A 21,302-nucleotide genomic window follows, 5' to 3' on the forward strand; every position below is an offset into this window, starting at 1 on the left:
ACATTTAGATTATTTTCAATTGTCTGCTGTTACTAACAATGCTGCAACAAAAATTCTTAGAACATACATCATTTCCCACATGGGCAAATCAATCTGTAGAATAAATTCCTAGAAGTAGGATTTCTTTGGCCAAAGGGTATAGGAGTTTTACATCTTTATACATATTGTTTAATTATTTCAGTCCTCATGGAAAGAATGAATAACCTAAAATGTCACCTCTGTTGGAAGGCCTGTGTGGAGTTTATCAAGGAAACAATCAAGTGCTTTGCTTTGAAGTATTTGTCTTTCATTTTCGCTTCCTGCAAGTTTATTCCTTCTTTCCTTCAATACATACTAAGCCCATACAGGCATGTTGGTAGGCTTTGGGGGTAAAACCACAAACAAGACAGACATGGTCACTACCCTCATGGTATTTACAGTCCGGGAGGTGGGGTGTGTCGGGGGAGTACACATAATTATACATTAGATCATTACAAACTGCGTCACGTGCCATGAAGGAGAAGCACAGGGTGACCGAAAGTGTTTATTAGGCTCCTGACTTAGTCTGGGGATCGGAGAGGACTTCTTGAGGAAGTGATGTTTATTCTGATCACTAAGAGAGAACTAGCTAGGCAAGTTTGAAGTCCTAGAGGCGGGAAGGAGCATGGAGTAGGACCAGCAGCCTGGATTATAGGAGCAAGAAAGGGCCTTCAAGGTCAGTTAAGTTCCAGTCTCCTCACTTGACACGTGAGGAAACTCAGGTTCAAAGAACTAAAGGACTTGGTCAAGGTTATACAGATAGCGGCAGAGCCAGGACTAGGACCTGGCTCCTCTGGCTTTTTTCAGATGATGCCATGCTGTAAAATGCAGCATAACCATCCTGGGAGCTGTGGATCTGAACTAGACAGCTACGGGATGGTTGCCTGGGTTTGTGTGGAGGGAGGATGTATGTTCAGGTCCTTGTGATTGATGGCCTTCTCTTTACTAGTAAGATACAGTTTGGGCAAATGGTAGTCTAGCATTCCAGTCTAGTGTGTTGGTTTAGTCTTCAGCAGACTTGTCTCTTCTCTAAGTTTAGATAATAAATAATAATGATATTAATAATAGTGATTACTTATATAGTGCTTGCTATATGTCAAATGCTGTTCTAAGCACTTTACATGGATTTCATTTAATTTTGACAACAATACTATAAGGTAAGTAGTATTATTACCCCATTTTACAGATGATGAAATTGAAGCTCAGAAAGGTCAAGGCATTTGCTCAAGGTCACAGAGCTAGTGAGTGGCAGAGTGGGGACTCAGTCCAAGCAGTCTGGCTTCAGGACCCACGTGCTTTCCCCAGGCACTCCCAGCGTCAGCAGCAGGCCGGTGGACTTAGGTCTGAGCCCTGAGCTGCTCTGTGCTGTGAAGGGCCTTCACCGGTGATCCTCAACCCCGTCTGCACAGCAGAATCACTTGAGGAGCTTGCCGAAAATGCTGGCATGCGGACCTCACCCTGAGTCAGTTAAATCATGATCTCTAGGGGTAGATCCCAATTATTGATGGTTCGGAAAAGCTTCCCTGGTTAGTCTAACATGCAGCTAAGAGTTGAGAAGCACTGGTATATAGCCTTACCATTCCTTCTTCCTTTGGGTATATCTTAGTTCAGGCTGCTAGAACAGACTGCCACAGACTGCGGGGCTTAAACAGCAAACGCTTATTTCTCACAGTTCTGGAGGCTGGGAAGGCAAGATCAGGGTGCCAGCAGATTCGGTGTCTGGTGAGCGCCTGCTTCCTGGTTTGCAAACAGCCACCTTCTTGCCTCCTCACATGGTGGAGTGAGAGAGATCATCTCTCTGGTGCATCTTTCCTTATAAGGGCACTAATCCCATTCATGAGGGCTCCACCATCATGACCTAATCACCTCCAAATACCATACACTGGGGGTTAGGGTTTCAACGTGAATTTTGGGGGCACACAAACATTCAGTCCATAGCAGGGGGCAATCAGCAATATGTGCTTGCCTTTGCGTTCTGGATATCTGTTTAGTATGACACTTGGAAAGGCGTTTATTCATACCACACCACGAGCTCCAGCCCTCACATAAAGAATTCATTCAGCATACATGCTGTGGCAGCCACATTCAGTGACGATGTGTGCTAACAAGTCTGTCAAGGGCTAAGATAGTATTCTCAGCCCTGGGCATCAGGAGGAGACAGCGTAGTTTAGTGGGGCAGAGCTTGATTCTGAGTCAAACAGACCCAGGTTCAAGTTGATGTTTTGTCTCTTATGTTCTGTGATTTTGGACATTTATCCTTTCACAGACTCCATTTGGTCATCTATAAAATAGGGCTAATAAGATAATACAGATCTTCCTTGACTTATGATGGGGTTACGTCCCGATAAACTCATCCTAAGCTGAAAGTATCATAAGTCAAAAATGTATCTCAAGGCCTGCCCCGTGGCCGAGTGGTTAAGTTTGCACGCTCCGCTACGGCGGCCCAGGGTTTCACTGGTTCGAATCCTGGGCGCAGAGATGGCACCGCTCATCAGGCCATGCTGAGGTGGCGTCCCACATGCCACAACTAGAAGGACTGACAACTAAAACTATACAACTATGTGCTGGGGGAATTTGGGGAGAAAAAGGAAAAGTAAAATCTTAAATAAAACAAAAAGAAAATGTATCTACTACATCTAAGCTACGGAACACCATATCTTAGCCTAGCCTACCTTAAACGTGCTCGCAACACTTACATTAGCCTGTAGTGAGGCAAAAGCATCCAACACAAAGCCTGTTTTATAATAAAGTGTTGAATATCTCATGCAATTTATTGAGTACTGTACTGAAAGTGAAAAACAGAAGGGCTGTCTGGGTCCGGAATGGCTGTCAGGGTATCTATCAGTAGTTTACTCTCTTGACCGCATGGCTCGCTGGCAGCTGTGCTCACTGTCGCTGCCCAGCATCACGAGAGAGGATCGTATACATATCACTAGCCCAGGAAAAGAATAAACTTCAGAATTCGAAGTACAGTTTCCACTGAATGCATATTGCTTTTGCACCATCACAAAGTCAAAAAATCCTAAGTCAAACCATCGTAAGTCAGGCACCATCTGCACTATGTATTTCATGAGGCTTTTGTGAGGATTCAATGAGATGGCATATGGAAAGTACTCAGTGTAATGCCTAACACCTAGCACCCAGTAAATATTGGCCATTTTTTACTTCATGACCGTCCATGTGGCTTATTTGAACCTGGCCCCAAGTAAACAGTTGTGTTGGGAAAAGCTACTAGTCACACTGATACTGAGGGGAATTTGGTTTGACAGTGAATGAGTTCCTGTTGTGTGTCATGAAGGGTGTTAGACCCTGAAGAGCTAGGACAATGAGGAAACCTTAGTGCCTGCTCCCATCAGCTTGCGGGCTGCCAGCCCAGATATTGCCCCCAGATAACTCACACCAGATAGACTGTGCCTAATAGAGGTATGGACAAATAGATCAGGGAGCACCAGACAGGGGAGGAACCTTGATTCAAACAAAGAAGCCATAAAATAATTATAAGGCAATCAAGGAAATGTGAGCACTGACTGGATACATGATGATATTAAGGAATTATAAATTTTTAGATGTGCTAAATGGTATTATATATTTTTAATATATAATATATTTTATATTTTAGAAAGGAAGCCATTCTATTTTAGAGAAACATAATTAAATATTTACAGAAGAGTTGAAATGCTGTGGGGGTAGAGATGAAAAAAGACTGACCATGTATTGCTAATTGTAGAAGCTGGGTGATGGAAATTTGTGTTCTCTTTACTATCCTCTCTACTTTTGTATATGTTTAAAATTTTCCACAATGAAAGAATTTTAAAGAGCGAGAGAGAGAGAAATTTTAAGAAAAGAAGAGAGAGAGGGAGGAAGGAGGGAGAGAAGGGAACAGGGAACAAGGAAATAGGCAGGTTCAATTAGAGAATCAATAAAAGCTTCAAGATGACGTGGCATCTGACCTGGCCCTGAAGGACAAGGATTTTGCCCATCAGAAAAAGTATACATTATGTTCAAGACATAATAATCATGACTGGATGTAGGGTTCCTGGGGTGGGGATGGGTGGTAGTCAGGTTCTTCAGAGACACAGAGCCCATAGGATGTATACGGTCATCTCTCGGTATCCGCGGGAGATTGGTTCCAGGATCCCTGCAGGTACCAAAATCTGCAGATGCTCAAGTCCCGTATATAAAATGGCATAGTGTTTGCATATAACCTACGCACATCCTCCCGTATACTTTAATCATCTCTAGACTGTTTATAATACCAACCACAATGCAAATGTTATGTAAATAGTTGTTATACTGTATTGTTTAGGGAATAATGACAAGAAAAAAAAGTCTGTACACGTTCAGTACAGACACAACCATCGTAGGCCTTTTTTCTGTGGTTGGTTGGATGTGGGATGCTGAACGCGCAGATATTGAGGGCCGACTGTATATATGTAGAGAGAAAGAGATTTATTTTAAGGAATTGGCTCACACAGTTATGAGGGCTGGCACATCTGAAATCTGCAGGGTAGGCTGGTAGGCTGGAGATGTTGCAGTTCAAGTCGATGTTGCAGTTCAAGTCCACAGGCTGACTACTGGCAGAATTCCCTCTTCCCCAGGGGACCTCAATCTTTTTTCTCTTAAAGCCTTCAACTGATTTGATGAGGCCCACCCACATTATAAAAGGTAATTTGCTTTACTCAAAATCTAGTGATTTAAATGTTAACCTCATCTTTAAAATACCTTTACAGTAACATTTAGACTGATATCTGACCAAATATCTGGGTATCGTGGCCTAGCCAAGTTGACACATGAAATTAACCATCACAGGGTGGTTAATGGGAGAAAATACTGAGAACGACAGGTGGGTGCCAAATTGTAGAGGGTTTTGAATTCTAAGTTTTTCTTTCTTTCTTTTAAAGATTTTATTTTTCCGTTTTCCCCCCAAAGTCCCCCAGTACACAGTTGTATATTTTTAATTGTGGGTCCTTCTAGTTGTGGCATATGGGACGCCGCCTCAGCATGGCCTGACGAGTGGTGCCATGTCCACGCCCAGGATCCAAACCAGTGAAACCCTGGGCCGCCCAAGCAGGACGTGTGAACTTAACCACTGGGCCACGGGGCCGGACCCCTGTTATGTTTTTCTTTGGAAAACTTTTCTTCTAAAAGTTTTTCTTCAGAAGATTGGGAGTTGGTGAAGGTTTCTGAGCAAAGCAATGAGAGTATCTGTTGAATTTGGAATGGTACTTGCCTGCAACGTGGAGGATGGGTTGGAAAGGGCAGGGACTATAGGTGAGGGGCTGGATAAGGAAACTGTGATCCCCACTCAAGGGAGAGATGATATAAGGTACTGGCAGTGGAACTGAAAAGTATCTGAAGCATAGAATACAAGGCAGGAAGTATCAAGGGACCAGACTGAAAAGTAGGCAGAGGCCAGGTCATGGAGGGCCTGGTAAGCCAGAAGAAAGAGACTGGACTTTATCCTGAGGGTAATGGGGACCCGTTGAAGAGCTGCAGTCAAGGGAGTAACCTGATCAGATCATTCTGACTGCTATGTGGGGAACACGGGCAGGTAGACCAGCTAGACGCAGTCGTAGTGAAAGTGAAAGATGATGGTGGCTTTGACTACGATGATAATAGTGGAAAGAAAGAAAAGTGGACAGATCTGGGGCATGTTTGGAGGCACTGGAGCCAGTTGGTGATAGGTAAGATAATAGAAGGTGAGGGACAGAGAGGACTAAAGGGTGACTAAAGGTTTTTGGCCTGAGCAACTAGGTCAATGGCAGTGCCATTTACTGACATGAGAACAACTAGAGGACAGTCAGGGTTGGGGGGCAGTACAAAGCTTGAGATGTTTATTAGCTTTCTGGTGGAGATGTCAAGTAGGGAGTTGTTTACGCAATCCTGTGGCTCAAAGGAGAGATTGGGGCTGGAGATAGAAATTTGGAAATCATCAGGCAGGGGAGAACAGAAAAAAGACCAGTGCAGTTGAAGTGTGGCATATGAGCAAGAGTGACACAAGATGAAGTTGGAAAGGTGTGCAGGGGCAGATCACGTAGGGCCCATAGCCTTTGAGTGGTGTGCTGGACCCAGCTCTTGCTGGCTCAGGAGAGCCGATTGTGAAATTGCAGGAAAGTTGGGAGCTCACAGTTGGAAGCTTGAAATCAGCCATGGTGGGAGTATTCGTACCATTGAAATCAGCAAGTGCTACAACTCAGGGCTTTTTTTTTCCCCAGAGAACCAGTTGTTAAATATTTACCACTACATTACCAGTACAACTTATAGGCAACAGTAAGAAGTTTAGATTTTATTCTTTTTTTTCTTTTTTTTTAAAGATTTTATTTTTCCTTTTCCTCCCAAAGCCTCCAGGTACATAGTTGTGTATTCTTAGTTGTGGGTCCTTCTAGTTGTGCCATGTGGGATGCCACCTCAGCATGGCTTGATGAACGGTGCCATGTCCACACCCAGGATCTGAACCGGCGAAACCCTGGGCCGCCGAAGCGGAGCCCGCGAACTTAACCACTCAGCCACGGGGCCAGCCCCCTAGGTTTTATTCTAAGTGTTATATAAACCCATTAAAATATTTTAAGCAGGTGAGTAAAAAGATCTGATTTTTTTTATCACCCCCGCCAATCTGTAGAGAGTGGACGGTAGAGGAAGAAGGCAAGGAGTCTCAAACTATATATGTCCCAAGGAGACTACTAAGGGAGGTGCTGTGACAGTTCGTGTGAGCAATGATGGGAGCTTGGCGATGAAGTAAAGACATTTGGAAGATTGTGAAGATCCTAAGATTGAATATAAATGGCCCTTGATTCATCACAAGTTGATTATAATTGACCTGTTATATAACTCGTGTAACTCAGTTAGTGTCTTTTTGTTTTGGTTGTGGTGGGGGGCACCAGATTGCAAAATGATTACCTTGAGTCATGACTCGGGGCTTTTTGCAGTTTTATCGGAAACCAGCAGAAGATAATCAATATTATCTCATAGCAGAATAAGAGGGTTAATTTCCTGCATGAACATAATCTCCTCTTTTCAATATTTCAGGCCTAGAGTAGCAGGAGGAACTTCAAGTTTTGTGGTTAGGGAGATTCTTTCTAAGGGCAAAGGGGGCTTAATGTCTGTTTGGCGACAGTTCTTTATCAAGAGGGTAAGAAAGGAGGCGGAGTTGGAACAGTGCTAAGGTAAACCCTTTAAGTAAGAGATTCACCAAAGGCTCCTGTAACTCCAGGCTGGAGACTGCCCTTTCCATTTTGGGTTCTGTTTCTGATACTCTAATCTGTGCCTCGTTGTTACTGTGCCTCAAAGGGAAGGCCCAACCCAAAAGTTTACCCTTTACTGGATGGAGGACAAAAATCCCTTTTCCCACAGAGCTGAAATTCTAGTCAGGGGTAGGAGCAGACAAATAAAGAAAATAAATAATTATACCAACTATTAAAAGGCAATGAGTACTCTGAAGAAAATAAAGGCATGGAAAAGATAGAGGCCCGGCTAGAATCAGTGAAGCAGAGTAATGGAGACAGATGCCAGATGGCAATGAGCAGAGCAGTGAGCGAGGAGGGAAGAAGTGGAGTCAGCCAGAGTAGACAGCTATTTCAAGAAGTGCAAATGAAAAGAGAAAGAGATTTCCATCAGCAGGAGAGGGGATAACCAAGTTGTGGTACATCCATACAATGACTACTACTCGGCAATAAAAAGGAAGAAACTGTTAATGAACACAGCAACATGGATGAATGTCAAAGGCATTACGCTGCGTGAAAGCAGCCAGTCTCAAAAGGTTACATGCTATATGTTCCCATTTATATGACATTTCAAATGGCAAAACTATAGGGACAGAGAACAGATCAGTAGCTGCCCCGGGCTCAGGGTGGAGGAGGCCATGGCTACAAAGGGGCAGCACAGAATTCTGGGGGCTGATGGAGCACTTCTGTATCCTGATTGTGGTGGTGGTCACACAAGATCTATATATGTGTTAGAACTCTACACCGAAACAAGGTAATTTTACTGTATGTTAATTTGGGAATGAGAGATTGGGCAGTATCTGAAGTGCAAAGTTAAGATTGAAGGAAGGGGGCCAGCCCCGTGGCCGAGTGGTTAAGTTCACGCGCTCCGCTTCGGCAGCCCAGGGTTTTGCCAATTCTGATCCTGGGCGCCGACACAGCACCACTCATCAGGCCATGCTGAGGCAGCGTCCCACATGCCACAACTAGGACCCACAACTAAAAAAGAAATATATATAACTACGAACCCGGGGGCTTTGGGGAGAAACAGGAAAAATAAAATCTTAAAAAAAAGATTGGAGGAAGGAGTTGTTTTTTTGTATTTTTGAGGAAGATTAGCCCTGAGCTAACATCTGCTGCCAATCCTCCTCCTTTTGCTGAGGAAGACTGGCCCTGAGCTAACATCCGTGCCCATCTTCCTCTACTTTATACGTGGGACACCTACCACAGCGTGGCGTGCCAAGTGGTGCCATGTCCGCACCCGGGATCCGAACTGGTGAACCCCGGGATGCTGAGAAGCGGAATGTGCGAACTTGACCTCTGCACCACCAGACCGGCCCCAGGAGTTGTTTTCAAGATGTGAGGGACTTGAGTTTATTTATGTGCTAAGGGGGAAATTCAGGTCTCTTGGGAAAGGTGCCCAAGAGGAGTTCAAAGGTGTGAGACCCAGAGCACTGGTAGGAAGAAAAGATGTTTATGCAAAGAAGCAAAAGTTGAGGCCCTGTATAATCTCTTTTCACTACGAACTAGGAGGTGAGGTCACCCACCTAGAGTGGAGGAAATGGGTGTGCAGTTCTGGGTGTCGAGGGCTGTGGTAAGGTTTGGAAGAGCCAGTGTGAGGAATGAAAAAGGATGCTTTGGAGGCTTGCTTCACAGTATGAGGGTCTAGCCGAGGCTGGAGACCTCAAAGCTTCCGTGGTCCCGATCTGCCCCTTTGTGAATTCGTCTTCAGTGGCTTGGAGCAGAGAAGGGGTTTATTGGCGGGGGGGGATCAGCTGAAAGACAAGGGGCAAGGATTTTGAGAGTAGGAGCAAGAAAAAAAAAAAAGAGCTGCAAGCACAAAAAAGGAGGACCGTGAAGCCAGTAGGGAACCGGTGGCCTGGGAGGTAAAGGAGAGGAGGACAAGTAACTAGAGGGGTTAATGATCTGGAGGATTATGAGTAACAGGAATCAGGGAGTCAGGGAGTAGGGAGCTAGATGGATGAGGACACTGGTCCGAGGAGTTCTGAGGTGTAAGATTTCAGAAATGGATGTGGAGGACTCATCAGTTAGGTAAGGAATTTGGTTGATATTTAGACTACTTTCTCCATAATAGTACTAGCAATGCTGGCTCACGTTCACTGGTCCTGACTACGTGCCTGACACTGCGGAGCGCTTTACATGCACATCCCATTTAATTCTCACAACAGTCCCATGAAGCAGGTATTATTCCTGTTTTCTAAATAAGGAAACTGAGGCTCAAGAAGGTTAGGTAAGTTGCCCAGGGTCACATGGCTAGTAAGTGAAGCAGCCAGGCCTAGAACCCGACCTGTCCGACTCGAGAGTGAGTGCTCTTCTGGCTGTTACACTATACTGCCTCTCCCACATACAATATCTTGGTTCCACTGCAACTAGACATCTCAGAAACAACCCAAAGGATGTGCCTAGTTTAATGTAAACCCAAGACGATTTCTGAAAGCTAGCTATGAGTGCCTGTCCCCCTCCTAGTGGACGAGTAGTGTCAATCTTGTATATGGATGGTTATGGAAAAGTCATTTCATCTGATCATAAAATTGTTTTTCTAAAGGACAAAGAAGTTACTTTCAGATATGGGGCATTTTGGTGATCAGTCAGGATAGTTCTGGGCGTGGTGATGAAGTACCTGGGGATGGCCAAAGAGGTGTAGAGGGGAGGATCACTGAAGTCAAGGTCCGGAAACTGCATATGGGATGGGTTGTCTTTATAGATGCCCGCATTCCCTAAGATGGTGGTGAAGCTACGGGAGGAGGATCCACCGGTTGTCACAGTCTTCAGTGAATGTGGAAGGGTGGCCAGGAGGTCAGTAGATGAGAGCAGCAACAAAGACTTTGGTTCAGTGACATGAGCCGCAGCTGAGAACTTCTGGCATGAGAGTGAAGGAGTCAGAGTGTGGGAACAGCAAGAGGGAGCTAGAAGAATGCCACCATCACTCTGCTCCCCACCCTGGGACATCAGTGATGTGGGGAAATCAGAAGCCCCCACTTGAGAGCTTCACAGAGAAGGGATCAGTAAAGACAAGGAAGCAGGAGGGCATTTTAAAAAGGTTAAGGGGCGGCCGGCCCCGTGGTGTGGCAGTTAAGTTTGCGCACTCCACTGCAGCAGCCCAGGGTTTGTGGTTTGGATCCTAGGCACAGACCTACTCACCGCTCATCAAGCCATGCTATGGCAGCACCTCACGTATAAAGTAGAGGAAAATGGGCACAGATGTTAGCTCAGGGCCAATCTTCCTCAAAAAAAAAGTTAAGAGCATGGGAGTGTGTTTATCATGTCCAGAGGTCATAGCTTGGAAAGCAAGCTAAGTGTGAAGTTGACTCTGTCCCAAATGGCTGCTTCCTTCCAAGCAAAGCAAACCACAAGTATGTGAACAGAGTGTCATGACTTTACTCCATGTTAATGTTCATTCTGAACCCATGGAACAAGAAGAGCCCTGTGGCAGCCATTCTTAGCCATCTTCTTGGCCAGGACGTTGCATCTGGAGTCCAGACTTGAGACCATGGCTACTTTGACTAGAACATTTATTTTCTGGTGACTAAATCATCTCATCCCATCTTCTATTTCCTGCCAGGCTCAGAGCCCCTACCTTCCGCACTGTGGAGGAGTAGATGTCCATTTCTCAGGAGCAGTGGACTGCTTCCGGCAGATAGTGAAGGCCCAAGGGGTACTGGGGCTCTGGAATGGATTGACAGCCAACTTACTCAAGGTGAAAGGGGTGGTCAGTCTCTCCTGCTTCTCTGCCTCTTCCACTTCTACCTGTTCCTATGCCGGTCCCCCCTACAGTTTGCATGGAAATGCCCCCTCTAGCACTGATGGTAGCACAAGGCCCATGACTACAGACTGGCAGTCAGCCCTGAAGAGAGGGGACCCTGTGCAGTGTTTGGCCTCTGATACCCCATCCCAGAGGAGCTGAGCATTTAGTGTGGAGTTTCCTAACATGGAGGGTTCATGGACTCCTAAGGGGAACCTAACCCCCCATCTTAAAATTGTATTAAAAAATGTGTATATATGTGCATATGTGCTTCTCTCTGGGGAGAGGATCCATAGCTTTCATCATATTCCCAAAGAACTCCAGGACCAAAAGAAAAGGTTAAGAACTCTAGACTAACCTTGCACTAGTTGACACATGAATGATTCCACTCAAGACAAGCATATGTTGACAGGCAGTATGAGATTGTCTACGTGCATCTTAATCCAGACCCCTGCTTCCCCAGGGCATGCCCTTCAAGCACTTGGCCATTCCTCTCCCCCAACCCACACTGTGCCAGCTTCCATTCTGCCATCTTCCCCAATTCCAAAAATAATTATGTTGTATTGTCCCCAGCCTTTATCTTAGTTTACCCTCATCCAAGTTGATTGCAGACACATTGACATTTTCTTTTTAAGATTTTAACATGATTTTCATTTTCTTTCTAAATAGATAGGTCCATATTTTGGAGTTATGTTTGGCACCTTTGAGTTCTGCAAGAGAATCTGTCTTTACCAAAATGGTTACATTGTGTCTCCTCTGAGCTATAAATTGACCCCAGGGGTGGATCAAAGTTTGAAGCCCCAGGAATTACGGGAATTAAAGAAGTTCTTCAAAACTGGACAACTAAAGTCTAAAAAACCAACTCTTTAAAACTGAATGGAACTAGAAGTGCACTGACTGAAGGCATGTTGTAATCACGGATAAATAGCCTCATAACCGCGCAGGCCTGCCGCAACAAGAGGTTACCTCTATCTGCTGCTCTTAGGATGAGAAGATTCGGCCATGCACCATCTCGGAGCAAACTCAGTCCCTGTGAACACCTGCAGCATGGAGAGATTTCCCAACATGACTGTCTCAGGATGGCATCCACCAGATTTTATAACAGATTTTATGGCAGTAATGAAATGTGCAATTTACACTCTGACTATAAACGTGCAATTTACACTGCACCAAAGAAAGGGCATTGCCATGACACCTCAAAGCAGCATGTCATTGAAATGGCTGAGCAGATACCACGTGAGGAGCTCAGCCACCGGGTCACAGCTTGCACTATCCCACGTCAGCCTAGTTTCACTCAGTTTGACCTGAGACTTCCCAATACAGCCGTGCTAGAACTCATAATCTTTCCTGACTTCTGAGTACACACCACAGTGTAAATTACGGCTTGTCAGAAACTAAATGAAAACACTTAACATTTAAAAGTTATCACTATCATCGTAGAACCATCCTTCTTTATTTAAATCTGGAACATCCCAGCCTTAGAATCTTGTGTTTCTGGAAGCGAGTTTTTTCCATGACAGCTTAATTATGCTCCAAAAGACCTTGTCCCAGTTGAAGTCATGTACAGTTCAAGTGGCCTGAATCCTCTGCCTTTTTAACTTGCTTTGCAAGCCTACCCTGAAAATAAATTATTCAGTCAACTTGAGTTATTCTCACAAGATATCCCAGTTGCCTAGAAAGGATCAAATAGAACATTTGACACATACCAAAAAATAATGTAACTGAACGAAAACACTTCATTCAGGCTAATCAACTCTACCAGATTTTTTAAAAGATCAAATTTTAGATTGTTCCACCTTGAGGATTCTATGTCAAGTTTATATAACTGTACTTTTGAATAGTGCCTATCTATGCATTAAAAAAGTATCTAATATTAAGTTGTTAATTTATATATATATATATACACACACACAGAGGCTTTCAATATGTTGAAAGTATTTTTCCCTATTAAATTTATTTTCCAAAGAAAAATGATGAGTTGGTCATTTATTACTAATCTGAGTTATAAAACTATGGTTAAATATATACTGGCCAAAATCTTTGAAGTCTCACAACTTTGTCCTGTTGAAATATACCCAAATCACTCATTTTTCCAGCTGCTGTAGCAGACTGATTCATGGGGAATAGCAGTTAATACACACACGCAAACATCATCTGTAGCCCAATCTGTTAGTGTTTGGAGGGTGGCAACTTCTTTACCCAGAGTGAATAGTTCACATTTGTTACTGTTTTCCTTGAGGTGGACAGCTTATTAAAAAGTTCCGAAATCTGCAAAAAAAAAATTTTTTTTTTTTATTAAATCTAAATCCTAACCTCAGGTTATCATGTTAATATCGTCTGTATATTCTTCCACAAGTATTAGGAAATAGATAGCTACGCTCTTGCTGCTGCCACACAAGAGTGTTTTCTGAGCTGCATTTTTATTTCTTTCAATAAGTTAAATGGGGGAAAGAATATGCCTCATTTTTCTAATTTCAGAACAACTCTTTAAAACTCCAGCTCTGTTCCTAAAATAAACTCCCAGCTATGCTCATTTTCTCCGAGGTATGAAGGGAGTGTTCTGCTTTTCTGCTTTACGGCTGGCAGCGTGCACCAAACTGGACTAAGTACTTTAGGAGGATTATAAAGAAGTGTGAGGCAATATTGACCCTGGAGTCACTTACAGTCTCAAGGAACAAAACATACCTACATACATGAAATGACTATGATTACAAAGCAAACACGAGCATGATAATGTGGTAGCCACTGTTCACAAGATTGCCAAGGGCCTCAATGTATATAGTTACTGAGTCAGTGATTAAGGGGATCATAACAGGTGAGGGGGCCAGAAACGAGCAGGGAGTTTTGGAGGTAATGAGTCTTGAACTGAGTTTGGAAGGAAGTGAGAGGATGTTAGTTGGTCAAGAATAGGTTGGAGGGCATTGCAGGTTGAAGGCAGGGCATATGCAGTGTCACAGAGATGGAAGCAAGCAAAAGGTGATTGGAACAGAGTAAGAAGACTGGCTTTGTGCATTTATTCAACAAGGGCTGGGCACTCTGGACACAATGGAACATGAGGTAGGTAAGGTCCTTGCCCTCATGGAGCTTACATTCTAGTGAGGGCAGTCAATACAAAAGTAAACTAATCAATAAGCTAGGTAGTTATATATTGTAATGTTATGAAGGGAATAAACTGGGTGCTTTACTAGAGAATTATGTGGGGATGAGGGAAATATTTTAGAGCAGGGAGCCAGGGAAGGCCACTCTGAGAGGTGACATTTGAGATGAGTCCTGAAAGATGAGAATGAGCCAACCATGCAAAGAACTAGGGAGAAGAGCATTCCTGGCAGAAAGTGAAGTGGTACTGGTGGTGGGGAAGACTTGGTGAACAGCAAAGAGGTGAGTGTAGCCAGACTGTGGTGAGTGACTGAGAGGGTGTAGGAGACAAGGGCGGACAGAGGGCCAGATCAGACGGCCATTTGGGCTGTAGCAAGAAGTTAGATTTCATTCTAAATGCAGTGGGGAGTCACTGAAGGTTTTTATGCAGAGAAGTGACATAATCTGATTTTCATTTTTAAAATATCCCTCTGGTTGCTGTGTGGATAATAGATTGGAGGGAAGCAAGGCTGTGAGTGGGAAGATGAGCTAAGAGACTATTACAAAGTCCAAGTAAGAAATGATGGCTTGGGCTAGAATGGTGGCAATAAAGACAGAGATGAGTAAACGGGTTCAAGACATATTTTGGAGTTGGACTCAGCAGGATTTGCTGAGCAATTGAATGTAGGGAATAAAAGGAAGGACTCAAGGATGGCACCTAGGTTTTTGGCTTTTGACTTGAGTAACATTTGCTGATGTGGGGAAGACTGGTGAGGGCCAGAGTTTTGGAAGGGAAGGAATTAAAAGTTCTCTTTTGGACATGTTAACTTCAAAATCCCTGTGAGACATCCAAGTGGAGAAGTCAAGTAGACTTCACTGGAGCATAGGCTGTCTGTGTGATTGTCCAAACCAGCTGTGGTAGACGGAATAATGCCCCCTCCAAGGGTGTCCACACCGTAGTCCCTAGAACCTGTGAATATTTACCTTAAATGGCAAAAGAGACTTTGCAGATGTGACTAAGGTTAAGGACACTGAGATGGAGAGGTTATCATGGCTTATACGGGTGGGCCCAATCTAATCACACAACTCCGTATAAGTAGAAGACGAAGCTGGAAGAGTGGGTCAGAGAGACTCAAGGACAGCACAAAAGGCAGAAGAAATGGGGCGTGAGAAGGACTTGACTCATTGCGGCTGGCTTTGAAGACAAGGGTGCCCAGGAGCCAAAGAATGGAGGTGGCCTCTAGAAGCTGAGAATAACCTCAGCTGACTGCCAGCAAGAAAATGGGAACTTCAGTACTACAACCACAAGGAATTGAATTTAACCAACAACCTGAATGAGCCAGGAAACGGACTTTCTCCTACAGCCCCCAGGAAGGGACCTGTTTATATCCGATCATTCAGAAAGTGTCCTACTAGACACCTTGATTTTAGCACAGTTGAGACCCACATCACACTTTTGACCTCCACAACTGTAAGATGATGCATTTGTGTTGCTTAAACCGCCAAGTTTGCAGTAATTTTTGCAGCAGCGATAGGAAACTAATACACCAGAACACTATCATGTCGGGACAATAAGCATAAGCCAGGACACTTCTGGGCAAACCAGGACAAATCTAGAGTTCAGGGGAGAATGGTGGCTGGAGATAGAAATTTGTGTGTCATCAGCAGATAGATGATGTTTAAAGCCAAGAGACTGAATGAGAACACCAAAGGAGTGGATGGGAAGCAATTCCTGGAGGAGCTGGAAGCAACAAAAAATGACGTTGAGGAGACAGTGGCTGAAGAAAAGGCCTCAAGATGTAGAAGAACTGGAACTCTTGTACCTTGCTGTTGGGGATGTAACATGGCGCATCATTTTGGAAAACTGTCTGGCAATTCCTCAAATAGTTCAACACAGAGTTACCAAAGGACCCAGCAATTCCACTCCTAGGTATATACCCCAGAGAAATGAAAACATGTCTACATAAAAAGTTGTACAGGAATGTTTATAGCAGCATCAAAGTGGAAATGAGCCAAATGTCTATCAAGTGATGAATGGATAAACAAAATGTGACATATCCACACAATGGAACTACTTAGCAACAGAAAGGAATTGACTGTACACAAAAAAGCATGAATGAATTTCAAAATATATATATATATATATATATATATATATATCAAGTAAGAGAAGCCAGACACCGCCCCCAAAAGGTACATACTATATGATTCCATTTATATGAAATTCTGGCAAATGCAAACTAATCTATGGTGACAGAAAGCAGATTAGTGGTTGTCTGGGGAGAGAGGGAGGGATTACAATGGGACACAAGAAAATTTAGTAAAGTGATAGATACATTCACTATCTTAATTGTGATGGTTTCATAGGTGTATACATATGTGAAAAACTTATCAAACTGTTCACTTTAAATAGGTACAGTTTTGTTGTATGATAATTATAGAGTAATAGGAGGTTGTTTTGTTTTGTTTTATTGTAAGCAGTTACCCCAGGGCTGGAATCCATCAGATGCTCTCTAAGCCCGCCCAAAGGGGCCGGAAATAAAATCCTTGTGGGGGAGAGAGAAGGGCTTCAATACTACACTGAGGACTTTAGTTCTGCCCCACTAAGCGAAAAGGAGTCACTGGTTTCTTCAGCAACATCGATGATGTGATAAAAACTGGATGTGAGCAAGATTATTCTAGAAGCTGAATCAGTAATGAGAGACTAGAGACAGGAGATTGGCCCACAAATGATGAGAATTGGCTTCTCCTCAGTAATGACAGTGCAGACACAAGTGTGACGTTACAGTCTTCCATATTGCAAATGTAAGCCAGGGCTGAAAACCGAGAGTGCTTGTTCTGGGTACCTCTTAGAGACTCGAATCCTGCTTATATGGTCTCTGATATGGTTACCAAACTATAGTTAGGGTCCTTAGCTGGGATGGAGAACTGGCTTACCATCCTACTTAAGCGGGGATAGAGTGATTTGTTCATTAAAACTCAGAGGCGGGGGGCTAGCCCAGTTGCCTAGTGGTTAAGTTCACATGCTCCGCTTTGGTGGCCTGGGGTTCACAGGTTCAGATCCCGGGTGCAGACCTACACACCACTTGTCAAGCCATGCTGTGGTGGCATCCCACATGTAAGATAGAGGAAGATGGGCACAGATGTTAGCTCAGGGACAATCTTCCTCAGCAAAAAGAGGAAGATTGGCAACAGATGTTAGCTTGGGGCCAATCTTCCTCACCGAAAACAACAACAAAAAAACCCAGAGTTGGTCAAACTAAGTTAGTATTTTTCTTAGTATTAATAAAATCTAACATATTAAAATGTTTACTATGTACCAGAATGTTCATGCATACATTATCTCATTTAATTGTCCCTACAGTCCTTGGAGGTATACATACTGTTATTATTCCCACTTTACACCTGAAGACATTGAAGTTTGGAGAGGTTAAGCAACTTACCCAAGGCCTTACAGCAAGTGGCAAAGCCAGTGTTTGAACTCAAGCAGTCTGGCTCCAGAGCCCACCCTCTCGAACACTGAGCTAAATTACCTCTCTCTGCCTGTTTTGTCCCAGCTTCCCAAACTCAGACGCTCAAATCCATTCAATCTTATACATACAAACGCATTAAGCCATAGAATCTGAGAATTAGAAGGGTGTAGAACTCTCTTCTGGGCCAAGAAAGCAATCTCCGCAACAGTGTCCCTAACAGGTGACTATTCTGCCTCAACTCTTAACGTTTCCAGTGACAGGAAGTTCCCCACATCAAAAAGCAACCCATTCCATCTTTAAGTAGCTCATATTTTAGAAAGCTATTTCTTGTTCAACTGAAGTCCACCTTCATGAAACTTCTACCAGCTGGTGTTGATCCCATATAGAATATCTAATTCTCTTCTACCCGAAAGTCCTTCAATTATGAAGACAGGTACGATGTCCCTCCTTCACCCAAAGCTCTTTCCCAGTGAAATCTCTCTCACTCATTCAGCCATTTCTCAGATGACATGATTAACAGGCACTTCACTTTCCTGACTGCCTTCTTTGAATATGTTCCACTCTGTTCACATCCTCTTAAACATGGCATGTAGAAGTGAACATACAGCTCTATGGGTTGGCCAGCCCATAGTGGCCCAAGTGGCACTGAAAGTCCCCCTGATCTGTTCCTCACCATATTCTTGGTCCCACTGAAGACTCATTAGCATTTTTTGGCATTGCCAACTCACAGTCAACTAAGACCCCCAGTTCTTTTTCACACATGCTACCGTTGAGCTCTAGCTCCTCATCCTTAAATGCCCTGCACTAAACAAGCATTAGAACCCTTTATTGTGCTCCTTCCCATTGCATAAGCCTGGGTTTATTCTGGACTTTAGCCCTTCTGATTCAGTTCCTACAGGTTTGTGATGCTCTTTGGTCTTTGTCCTGGGAAGCCAAGCCCTCTTGTCATCTATATAAAATCTGAGCTCATCAGAGAATAATCTGTAAAGACACTTTATTAAATATCTCTCCCCTTGTAATTTCTCATTGGAATCTTTCCAAGTTGTATGGGTTTGAATTTATCTTTGCAATCTCTTGCCCTCTTGAGTGATCTTTCTCGTTTAGTGTTTGGCCAGGAGATCATACTTACCTTTTCTCTGGTCCTTTTGCAGTTTACCACACACACACATTAGTTAACTTGATGCAGATGGCATGGTCAGCTTCCCCAAGATTCTTGTCACTTTCACTTTGCTAACCAGATCTTCCTTATTTATTGTCAGAATGAAGCCCAGGTTAGCAATTTACCCCACTGCTTCTTCAGTCTTCTGAGAACTGGAATTATCAGCAAGAGAGTCAAGAATTTATCCAGTGCGTTGCTATCAGAATAATGAAACTTCCAGCAGTTATTCAGATAGTTCATGTCTCTGATTGCCATGGCTTGCCTATGTGACGGTTTTATGAAGTACTATTCTTAGCTTTTATCTATCCAGGAAGTCTCTTGTATACTTCCACAACTACAGTCACTTTCATTTTCACTGAATGCTTTTCACGCCCTGGCCAATGAATTACTGGTTATACCTTCTTGATATGTTACTATTCTGCTCTCCTCCTAGATGGTAGCTCTCTGAACCAGGTCTACCCTTCCTTTTCCAGATGCCAGTCAGAAGTCCCATTCTACTAAGTTTGAATGATATCTATAAAATCGTGTCTTCATACTTGTATTAACATTTTACATTCACTTTATTACCCATATTCTGGGTGTGTTGGTACATAGATAACTGAGGCCTTAACTATCATTTCTGACCTTCTTCCTTGTTTTTTCTTGAGAATTACTAAGCAATGCCTTAGCTTTAGTTCCTCTTTCTTAATTATACATGTATTGTACATAGTTTCCAGGAACACAGTAGTTACTAACACAGAGCCCCCACTATGTCTTGCAGGAGAAATTCATTTTCAATAAATTGACCAGCCATGTATCATCATCAACATCATCATCATTGTCAATATTAGTCTCTATTTTCCTGGGCTCTTGCTCCTAGTTTCTTTTCTTCTTTTTTTTTTTTTTAACTTTCAGACATAAAAAAGTTGTCCAAAAAAACCAGTATAAAGAATTTCCATATATCCTTCACTCAGCTTCTCCAAATGTTAACATCTGACAAAACCACTGTAACTAAGAATAGCACTGGTAGAATACTATTCACTAATCTCCAAATATTCCGATTTCACCAATAATACCACCGATGTCCTTTTTCTGGTCCGGGATCTAATCCAGGATCACACATTGCATTAAGTTGTCATTCTCCTTAGTCTCCTTTAAACTGTGACAGTTCCTCAGTCTTTCTTTGTCTTTCACGACTTTGACACTTTTGAGAACATCTGACTCCTTGAATTGTACCTGGTGATAGGCAAGGAGGAGAGCTCCAGCTCACAGCGGATTTAGCAAAATACCAAGTCATGGCATGAAGTTGCTTTGAAATGACCCATCTCTTATTTCATCTTCAATAAAACTACACTTAGGGACCCAAAGACTGAGAAGGGACAGATTCTATGTAATTATTTGATCATCTTTTTGTGGAGAGACAGAAATCTGACAGAACAGTAAACGCAGAAGTGCTTGAAACAGTAAAAGAGTTTTGGAATAGGGACAGCATGCTCAAAGGGAGTAGCAGATGTGGCCAGTGAAAGGTAGAAAAAGGGTACATAAGTGCTGGCCAGGCGTATCAAAGAGAAATTAACATTTGAATAAAAATACATTAATGAGAATGTCGAGTTCAAACTAGAATGGTTTTTCATTTTATTTTGAAATGCATTCTAAAAACCACCTCTCTCTAAATAAAATGCTCTAGATTTTTGCTTTAGTTGTTAATTCTCTCACTAGTAGAGGGAGAGGAGTGACTATCATTTTCAGAGAATATACTCTACCATTCTCTGAAACTGTACGCAAGGTCATTTCTGTATCCTGCTGCATCTCTGTTATAATCAGCTAATGAGCAAAGTTGCAGCCTCTCATTAACACAGGTCGAAGATAGCACCCAGGATCAACAAAGCTGGATTCAAAATTGCTCTTTGAATGCTTGCGGGGTGTGCTTAGCACTTTGGATTGCTGGGGTTGTTGGGAAGACTTAACAAATCGCAAAGTATACTGAGCGGAAGGCTGACAATCCTGGAGGAACCCTAGAACTGGGTCCTTTAACAGGCTGATCTGACAGCCCCGGTGGTCTAGTGGTTAAGATTCGCTGCTCTTACCGCCACGGCCCGGGCTGGTTTCCCAGTCAGGGAACCACACCACCCATCTGTCGGTTGTCATATTGTGGTGGCTGAGTGTTGCTGTGATGCGGAAAGCTATGCCACTGGGATTTCAAATACCAGCAGTGTCACCCATGGTGAACAGGTTTCAGCAGAACTTCCAGACCAAGACAGACTAGGAAGAAGGACCTGGCCACCCACTTCCAAAAAATCGTCCGTGAAAACCCTATGAATAGCAGCAGAGCACTGTCTGATATAGGGCCGAAAGGTGAGAAGACGGCACAGAAAGGCCAAGCAGGGTTCCGCTCTGCTGTACACAGGGTCCCTAGGAGTCGGAATCCACTTGAGGGCACTAACAACAACAGGCAGAAGGTGGGAGAAGGCAAGAAAGTAAAATGAGGGATATGTCCCCCATGTCTTCAGCATGCTGGGCACCTAGGGTCCAGCTGCAATTGCAGTTTTCAACAGTTACCCTTAGTTTTATAAACATTGTTGTGATTACTCAGACATAGAACTTGTGATTACACTCTTGGCTCCTGTTCTGAACCT

At 43.4% G+C, this 21,302-nt stretch overlaps 1 protein-coding gene across 2 annotated transcripts in view; it reads left to right on the plus strand.

Moving 5' to 3' along the window:
• SLC25A43 (solute carrier family 25 member 43) overlaps positions 1–12,951 on the plus strand; it is a 37,675-nt gene extending 24,724 nt beyond the window's left edge. For both annotated transcript variants that reach the window (XM_023634376.2, XM_023634377.2), the window contains exons 4-5: positions 10,801–10,935; positions 11,650–12,951. In XM_023634376.2, the coding sequence (XP_023490144.1) occupies positions 10,801–10,935; positions 11,650–11,850 (336 nt within the window). In that variant the 3' untranslated portion in view covers positions 11,851–12,951. The remainder of the gene's footprint in view (positions 1–10,800; positions 10,936–11,649) is intronic.
• Positions 12,952–21,302: the final 8,351 nt, after the last annotated feature.

This window comes from Equus caballus, chromosome X (genome assembly GCF_041296265.1).
Source record: "Equus caballus isolate H_3958 breed thoroughbred chromosome X, TB-T2T, whole genome shotgun sequence".
Taxonomy (NCBI): domain Eukaryota; kingdom Metazoa; phylum Chordata; class Mammalia; order Perissodactyla; family Equidae; genus Equus; species Equus caballus.